We start from the raw sequence: 10,186 nt of genomic DNA on the forward strand, positions 1-10,186 counted from the left end.
TGTACAATACGATTTGTCATTCTGACTCGTATATTTTCTCTCAGATATTTGGACAATTTTTTCTGCCTGGTTATCTCACAGACCCGATTTCAGTTACTAGCTTTAAATGAAACGTTTCGTTGGGTCTTAACGGATTAATTCGTTATGTGGCGATATTCGGCAACGATACAACAACGATGGCCGATAAGCTGCATTTCGTATTTCACGAGAATCACGATTAATGGCAGCAACCGATCTCTCGATACTGTGTACACTTCGAAAAACCATTGCTAGATATCACGACCTTCGAAAAATGGTGATAACGTTTTAGATAGAGCTATTGATTATGAGATAAACATCACATAGTGGTATACTTAAATGAAATGGAATTGAAATTTATTTCTCATATGACTTTAAATTTTGAATCTGAGTTTTTTTAGTATTATTTTTTAAAAGAATAGTATGTCAGTGAAAAATAAGTTAAAATAACGACGAGCTTTAGGATGCATCATAAAAATTTTTCTCTGCTGATACAATTATAAATTATTGATGTGGTCATTTATTCAATTTATTTGAGTACTCGAACATCTCATTACATATTCTTGTAATTATAGTGATACTCTTTTATGAAAAACAAATACTTGCGAATACTCTCTTCTCGTAATTACATAAAAATTCATGTGGATGTTAACATAATAATCCCATGGAACTTTTTAAAGAGATAAAAATACAAAAATTGGTATACAAAAGATCAATTGATACCTATTTGCTTATTAAGCAATTGAAATTTACATTATATGAAACAAAGATAATAAGAAAAATCCTATAATATAACATAATAATTGCTTATAACATGAATAGTAAATAATCTTCAATCGATATTTTTGCATACCAACCATACAATTTTTTTTTCTTTTTTATGGACTCTCTGGAATCAACTCTTCAAAAATATTCCACGAATTTAATATTCTGTGTGTTATTTACTTCTACACATTTTATTCCCGCCATTGCCGATATTAGTTAAAATATTATAATATAATTATATATAATATAATTATAAAATATATATATAATTAGTTAAAATAGATTGAGGCAATAAAAAAAATTCTTATTCTAGATTTTTGCTCATTTCCATTAATCCAGGTGTTATGTCAATTTGTTTCTTCGGAATAGTCGATTCATAACAATAGTCTGTAGTTCTACGCAAGCGAGATTAAAGCCTAATCGCAAAGACGAGAGAGAAGCTGTTGCCGCCACGTGCCGCATTGCGGTATCAATTGCACAAGATTCGAGAGATGTCTCGATTTGCCAAAACGACAAAATGAATGTATGCATATTTCGCCCGTTATTGATGCTGCACATGATTTATACACTTGCTTTGTACGGATTTAATTTCAATATTCCTTAAATATTCCTTTATAATTCGAGTCCTAGTCTCTTCATATCTCTCTCTCTGTCTCTGTCTCTCTCTCTCTCTCTCTCTCTCTCTCTCTCTCTCTCTCTCTCTCTCTCTCTCTNCTCTCTTTCTTTCTTTCTCTCTCTCTTTATGACCGAGTCGCGGTTATTATCGGAATGTGGAAATTAATTCGCTGGTGTTTCTGTGATTCCCCTTCGCTTAGATCATCGTGACGTAAAAGAGATTAACGCGCGCGATTCATTCGATGTCGCATCGCTGAAATTCCTTGTCGTGAAACCCCGGAGGAAAGGTTTAAAACGACGAATGACGTGGCATCATGGACGTGATCTACAGGGTGTTGATATATTCGTGAAACACGAAGAATTCGATTCTAATTCGATCAAAATAAAGGAAGAAATTGATGAATTGTAAAAATATCGGTTGAGGTTTGTTTATTAAGTTCTAAATAAATGTTTAATTAATGTTATGCGAACAGAGATAAAGATGAAGTGAGGGCAATTTTGTCTTTGTCACACTGTTCTTAATTCATCTAATTCATTTAACAAAATGAAATTGCTTATGATTAAATAAATAAATTGAACCGATATTTATATATTTGTATCATCTTTTGTGATTGTTTTTTGCTTTTTTTTTAAAATTAACTTCAAAGATTTTCCACGAATATTAACACACTGTGTATAGAGAAATTGAGTATCTATATCTTTATTTATAGAGAATGAAAGAATCAAAATCATTTAATTGTACTTATGTAATCTATTTTTTAATGAAAAAGAATCTGTTAATTTTCAAATGTAGAAATCTTGCAAAAGTTTTGAATTGTTAATTTTTTTTTGTTTTTTATTTTTATTTTTATTATATTATAATACTTTTTAATTTTATATTATAAATTTTAGAGATTATTATTATTAAAATAAACATAAAAGTATATATAAGTGTCTGTTAAGATTTGTTTATTGAAAATAAATAATCTCAAAAATTTGTTTATTATATAAATAATTTTCATCTAATTCAAACTTAAATTACCTATATTTTATTAAATAAGCCTCAAGTAATATTTTTTCTATTTGCTTTAATCTCTATAATATTCTTTAAAAATCAATATATTCACAATATATTCACAAATATTCTGTAATAAATAAATATTCAATTTTTAATGCTTTGTTACTCTGTTAAAAAAGTCCCAGATGAAATTACGTTTTTAAAAAAATATATAAAAAAAGTTGAAACTTTGAGGATTAATTTCACTTTCTCAAAGAGATTTTCTGCTTCATGTATGCACATAATCCATTAACCTTTGCTTTCAAATTTTTTATTGAAATAGTAGATACTTTTTCTGAAACACAACTTTTGTTAAAACAAATTTACTTACAAAACAATATATTGATTTTATGATTCACAATATATATTAGTTATTTATCTAATATTAGTTCTCTTTTCCTCCCATACATTTTGTTCTAACTTATTATCTTTATAAGTTTCTAATCTATTTCCAACTCTCAAAAAAATCACAATAAAACTATTTTTTAAAAAAATCTCTATTTTTAATTAATAACTTCTTACATTTATTTATTTTAATATAATTACATATAATTATATTATATTTTATATGAATTAGAATAATTCTCTTTATTCAAAGCCTTGATAATTTCTATGATAATAAAGTTTGTGTTTATTTTTTTTTGTTATTTTTTTTTGTGTTAATTTTCCATTTTATTCCTTTAGAAAAAAAGCAAGAATATTATAAAAAAAACTCGCCATTCATAAACTATTGGATAACACTTTTATAAAGCGACATAAAATTATTATTTTTCAGTTAAGAAATAGTAATATTTTTTTGCCGTCGTTGTATCCATAGAATCGAATCACATTAATAATCTTCTTTGTCGATTCGAAGAACGCGAGCATCCAAGCGAATCGAATCGAGTTTATTGATTAGTGGTCTTCCATTAAACAATCGTCTCGAGGATGCGAACTTCGTTTTGCGAGTCTGTCTAGTCGATAAAACTTGAAGGTTGAAGCACGAAGAGTTTTCTTTATGATAATAAATACAAAGATTTCATTTACATTTATAACCATAGATCAGCTGTTGTCACAGAGCAATGAATTTTAATATGAATTTTAATGGGTTTTATCATCTTTAGTTTTCAATATATTGAGAATGTTAATAATGACGAATTACTAGAGGTAAAAATTGAAGAAATAGAAGAAAAAATAGCTTCAGTAATGTATCCTAGAAGTCGATCAACAAAGTTTAATTTGGTGATATCAGATCATTTTTTCCAAAAATTTTTTTTCGTTTCGGCTTTGTTAATGAATTATTAATAAAAAAAAACACTAAACCAATCACAGACTACATAATGTTGTATATGTAGTTGATAAATCGTCATATAATCGATATATATTGTTTGTTCAATTTGCGAGTAACACATAGCCAACACTACTAATCATAGAACGAGTCGACAAATCTACGCGCTCTATGATTGGCCAAAACGAAAATTTTTGCAAAGAAAAAAGTTGTTCGAAATCACCTGAGGAATCATCAATTAAATCTTATAAAGTTTTGAAATATTCTATATATTTATTTAATGAGAGATCTGAGATTACTCATTTGAATATTCATTTAATGTAAATTCGAATAATTTGCTTCAAAATTTCATTGCAATATTGGCAAAATTAATGATTAACGAATGGATTGATAATTAGTAATTACGATAAGCAATTAAAATAAATATTTATCTCGATTTATAAGTAATAATTAAAGTAGGATTTAATTGTTGATCGCAATTGATCTTTTAAATAATATTTAATTGAAAATGAAAATAAATTAATAATAAAGTCTCCAATAGTACGAAATAGAACGAAATTTTAAATCGCAAATGTTCAGAATGCTTTGTCATTCTATTATAAAAAAAAAAAAAAATTGCATTCAGAACATAAAAAAAGTGTTGAAACTTTTATTTCACCTATTCAAAGAAATTTGTTTCATATATAATCTAATAAATGTTTTGCATGCGTACAAATTTCCATTAAAATTATAATTTCCTTATAATAAATAATATTCAAATATTCAAATATTTTCGTGAAAAACTGCATCTGAAATATCGGAATCGATTGGTTTCATTGATTCATACGATTTTCACAACACGATAAATAGTGCGAGGATTATCGATAACAAGACATCTCGTTCTTGAGAATAGTTCCTCTTTAACCACGACCCTATATTTTTTCCCATTTGACACGATCTCGTGCGTTACGTTGTTCTCCGATTGACCCAGATGCATCGATATATCGCACGTGTATATGCGCGACACGAAGACTATCTATACTTAACGTATATACCAATTTAGATGTGTGTACATCTTCATCTAGTTAGATATCTACATATAAAATACTCCATTGAATTTGTTTTGAAATGAATGAAAAAAAAGTACTTCTTAAAGTATAATTCCTTAATAAAACAGGAGATTTTACAAAAAATTGTTTGCACGATATGATATGTCAAGTTAAACTTCTTTCAACTTTTATTGAAATATTTTTTTGATAAATTTAATAATATTCAATTAGAGATAAACAGATTGTAGAAATATTAGTTGATCAGAGATGATAAAATAAAATAAATATTACGTTGCATTACGGTGTAAAAAATTACGAATGCAAATAGTATAAAAAAATAAATTTCTATATTATAAAAAATTGAAAATAAATATGTAAAGTAATAATTGGTTATATTGGGTGTATATGATAAAGAATTTGTTTTATATTTTGATTAATATTGATCTTTTTTATTTTTTAATAATTTATATATGATATAAAATATAATATATTTTCTTAAAATAAATACATAAAAAATTAACAATAATTATAACAATTAATGGAAATATTTAGAATTTTTAGTTAAATTTTTTTATTTTTTTCAATATATTATTATATTGACAATATTATATATTATTATATTTGAATCATTAATTATATTCAAAAAATCTTATTATTTTTATATATCATTTTGAAAATAAAATAATGTATTTTAATAATCCTATGGATCTTTTTTTTATAAGTCAAGAAGAAAGAAATATATTCATATTAGATAGCATTTTACAAATAAAATTAAAATTTTAATAATTTAATTATATAAAAAAATTCATATGGATTATTAAAGTTTAATGTATATATATAATAGTTTTTCTGATAATACAACTGCAAATTTTTTCTTTCTCACTATTCTTATTTTTCTATCTATAAATCCATTACTTCTAATATATTCATCATTCTGTTTTTCTTTTTTTTTTTTCTTTTTCTTTAAAACTATTATTAGAATAAATTTTCTCTTTTTTTTTTTATTCCAGATAGCAATTATTAGCCTCGTTTAATTTTTTTCAGCCTTCAAAATATTAAACCATTAGTTGATAATATATTTTACTACAATATATAATATTTTCAAAAATCTTCCAAACAACTAAATATCATATAAATATCTGATATACAAAAAAGATGTCGAACAAAAAAAAATACTGCCTTTATTTATTTATTAATATTTATTAATATACTTATATATTAAAACAAAATTTTAAGAAAACATTATTAAACTAATTAATTAAAAACGATTTATTAAAATAAGTCCTTTTATTAGAAAAATCCTCGATTCCAAACGAAATTATCAACATCCTTGAAAATCATGACCTACAGATTAAAACTCTTATGTCTTAAAATTTGGGTAAAGATGTCGAGGTATCGATAAAGGAATATACATATAAAATATTGAGTATGTGTGTATCAATGATTTTGCTTGCTTGCGTGCGTTTGCAAATTGTTGAAAGAATAGTGAAACGAGTGTAGTTGAAGATAGAGCTTACGGCCTACTTTTTCTGCCAGTTTCTCGAGTCTCCTCGAGGCTCGCTGTAAAGAGATAAGATACGAAACTTTTGATCGAGGTACGCTTAGTTTTCAACCGTGTCCTCTATTCTAAGATGCACAAGAAGTAAATAAAATATATATCACGAAAAAAAATTCATGATATTCGCCTGAAATTCATTCAAAATTCTCTACCTTACCTTTACCAACGATCGATCGAGTAACTCTGTTTGTTTTCCAGGTAGTGACGCTTTCAATCGCGCGATGCTCATGAACGTAGGATACGTGGAAGCCTTGAAGGAACGACCTTTCGACTGCTTCATTTTTCACGATGTCGACCTACTTCCTGAAAATGATAGAAATCTGTACACGTGTCCGGAGCAACCGAGGCACATGTCTGTCGCGGTGGATAAATTCAATTATAGGTGGGATATTGAATCAATAATTGATTCAATTAATTTCAACTAAGATTGTTTTCAAAATTTTAAAATTTTCACAATTTTAGATTATATAATTATTGTTGCTCCGTTATTTCATTATATGATTCACATTTGAAATAAAAAAAGAAACACGCATAAGTTTTTAAGAGAGATATATTTAAATTTATTTTTTTTTTTTTATCAAGATCATTTGATCTTTTTTTTATTTATGTTCAAATAAATTACATATATATACATCAATATTGAATATCAGTGAAAAATTTATTAAAAAAGACGAAAATTTTATATTGTATTATTAATTAGTTATATGATAAAAATAGTTATATTGTAGATAAAATAAATTAGAAGATACATTAAAATGCATCAAAATTCATAAAAAATTGTTTAAATTCTAAATATAGACATAAAAAGTTTCACTTATTAAATTTATATTATTTATGGAATAAAAAATAAAAATATTTAAGAAATTACTAAGTTGATTTTAAGTTTGATTTATTTTTATAATTTAAAAGGTTTTTATTTAAAACATATATTAATATATATTTTATATTATAAGATATAGAATTTTTTTATTTTTACTTTTATTGATTCAACATTTTTTTAGTTCTTTCATTAATCTCTTATGAAAAATCATAAATTAAATAATTTTATTTAAAAAAATATACATATATATATATATATATTCAATTTAACAATATTAATCATATTAATATGTATATAAATAATAATCATATTAAAATATATAAAAATGAAAAAAGTATCAAAGTAATTGTATCATAGTTTTTCGATAATTCTAATAATTGATAAGTTTCAATAGCTAGTCAAATGTTGAAATAATATTCCTATTGGACACAGCTTTTATCTATAAATCCTTAGTAATAGCAAAATTGCAAATTCATTCTCATTTGAAAATGACTACGAATACATATCATCATTATTGTTTTATATAGGTTACCATATGCCGATTTATTTGGCGGCGTATCAGCAGTGTCACGCGAACAGTTTCGACTGGTGAACGGATTCAGCAATGTATTCTGGGGTTGGGGTGGCGAGGACGACGACATGGCGAACCGAATCAAAGCGCACGGTCTTCATATCTCTCGATATCCGGCGAATGTGGCACGGTATAAAATGCTTACGCACAAAAAGGAAAGGGCTAATCCAAAGAGGTGAATTATTCAGTCATTTTGTGTTTTCTAAACTTTTGTTTTAAGAGACACAATATTTTTTATCTTTATTTTTAGCTGTTTTTTAATGATAATTAAAAACATTTGATGAATATAGTCTCTTTTTTAATGAATAGGAAAAAATAAGCTTTTTCAGAATTTACAAGTTTAAGAGTTATGCGAATGTATGTGAATTAAGAATCGTATTGAAATAATATCACTGATTTCATCGATCAAAATTCACTAATACTTATTTTAATGAATAGCACTTATTAATATTTATTAATAAAAATGTTGATTGAATATTATCAATTAATATTGTTAGTATTTTATATCTATAATGAGATTCGATATTGGTATGATTATTTTGATTGCCATGATTCCATAATCTGTTCAATTTTTGCTCATTTTTTCTAATATCTCCTTATTTTTTATATTATTATATTTTATATTATTTTTCATAATGTTGTTAATTACAAAGTTAATACATATATGATTACAGAATGAATTTAAGAGAATTAATTTAATTTAAGAGAATTTAAGAGAATAATTTTAGAAAGATTAATTTAAGAGATAGAAGTTAGAAGATAGAATTAGAAAAAAAATCCTTAAATATTATAATTCAAAGTTAATCTCAAAATCTAATGCACAATTAAAATTGAAATACAATTAAATAGATACTATATCGATAGATATTATATCGATCAATGGCGATCAAAGTAATTCATAAAATATAATTTTTATAATTATTAATACACTACTAATATGATAAATTCCTGAAATTGAAAATATTTTCAAACTTGATTCAAACTTGAATATAATAAATGAACACAAAAATAGATAAGAAATTTTCTATCCCTTAAAATGAAATTTAAATCATTTTTTGTTATATGCAAATATAATTTTTTATTTTAAAATTTTTCAATTTTCGCAGATACGAGTATCTAAAAACAGGTAAAAAAAGATTCGCCACGGATGGGCTGAGCAATCTTCAATACGAGCTGATCGATAAACAAAAACCAAAATTGTATACGTGGCTCTTGGTGAAGTTGACACCTCCGCAACCTAGCTGATGGCTATCTTGGATCGGATAACGAACCGAAGAGATCGAAATAGCTTAAAAAAACACCCTTTCGATTCTTAACGCGAAATATCGTGATGTAAAATGAAGGTTTACACTGTACGTATCGCATTCTCAACGTTGCAGAGAATTTTTCAAAGAAAGGAAGAAAAATAACATGCAAAAAAAGGAAACAACATTTTTCCTTCGAGTTCCAAGAACTTGTGAAAATGTCGAAAGAAGATGGCGTTCCAGCCGCTTTAGGATACTGACGAGTTGTTTCTCTCGTGATTTCGTCGATAACGAACGAGAGAGACGTTGTTACGTGATATATTTTTATTCCTTGTATTTTTTTATCGCAACGATAGGCTAAAAATCATGTAAAACGTAGCATATGAGCTAACGTGCCAAAGGAGAGTGATATGCGCGTGCGTGTATGCATGTATCGCGTGTTATGTGTATATGCGTGTATGTATGTGTGTATATGCTGCGCGTGATTAAGAGACAAGTAAAAAAAGAAAGCGAACGTGTAAAGAGAAATGGCAGAAAAAACTTTGCCAATCCTTTTCTGTATTCTGCTATTATAATTAGTACATTTGTATCTATATGTACACACCTATGTACATACTGTGTACGTACGAACTGAACTATAGCAGCTCGAGGCTTCCTCCGGTCGTGTTACAACATGAAACAGTGGCAGTCCGAGTTTCCGGTTGAACGCCGCATATCTAGGACAGCTTTGTAACTGACGTTTCAGCCCACAATCGTAGTTGGCTTTCTTCGAGTACTGTAGTAGTTTGCGCTATTTTTCCTATTGAACAGAAATATATTATATTAATTTTTTATTTTCGACATCCCGACGTGGCATCGTTTTAATTGTGATTTGCGAAAAGATAATTGGGTTGGTGAAAAAGTAGTGTTAGTTTTGTGAGTACAAGAATAAATCAATTTACTATAATTATTATTAATTACATATCCATAGTTTTTAAATCATTGGAATTTTGTATAAATATTATAAAATTGTTATGTGGTTTATTAATAAGTGTTATTTTTTATTTTTTTTTTGTATTTTCCAAAATATTTATAAAAAATTTATGTATATTGATAATTTTATTTTATTAATTTTATTAAATGATATTATTTTGTAATTTGAAATTCGATCAAATTTGATATTGACGTGTACTTATATTTAACTTTCAATTTATTTTAAAAAAATATTTTTCTCAAAAACTTTTTTTAAATTTGTATTTGAAATTTGTATTTTTTTTATTTGAAC

The 10,186-nt window shown here is 25.9% G+C and overlaps 1 protein-coding gene across 2 annotated transcripts in view; it reads left to right on the plus strand.

Moving 5' to 3' along the window:
* Positions 1-9,963, plus strand: part of LOC122716442 (beta-1,4-N-acetylgalactosaminyltransferase bre-4-like) — a 107,113-nt gene extending 97,150 nt beyond the window's left edge. For both annotated transcript variants that reach the window (XM_043939504.1, XM_043939503.1), the window contains 3 exons: positions 6,486-6,669; positions 7,635-7,853; positions 8,785-9,963. In XM_043939504.1, the coding sequence (XP_043795439.1) occupies positions 6,486-6,669; positions 7,635-7,853; positions 8,785-8,923 (542 nt within the window). In that variant the 3' untranslated portion in view covers positions 8,924-9,963. The remainder of the gene's footprint in view (positions 1-6,485; positions 6,670-7,634; positions 7,854-8,784) is intronic.
* Positions 9,964-10,186: the final 223 nt, after the last annotated feature.

This window comes from Apis laboriosa, unplaced genomic scaffold (genome assembly GCF_014066325.1).
Source record: "Apis laboriosa isolate Shangri-la unplaced genomic scaffold, ASM1406632v1 scaffold45_cov149, whole genome shotgun sequence".
Taxonomy (NCBI): Eukaryota; Metazoa; Arthropoda; class Insecta; order Hymenoptera; family Apidae; genus Apis; species Apis laboriosa.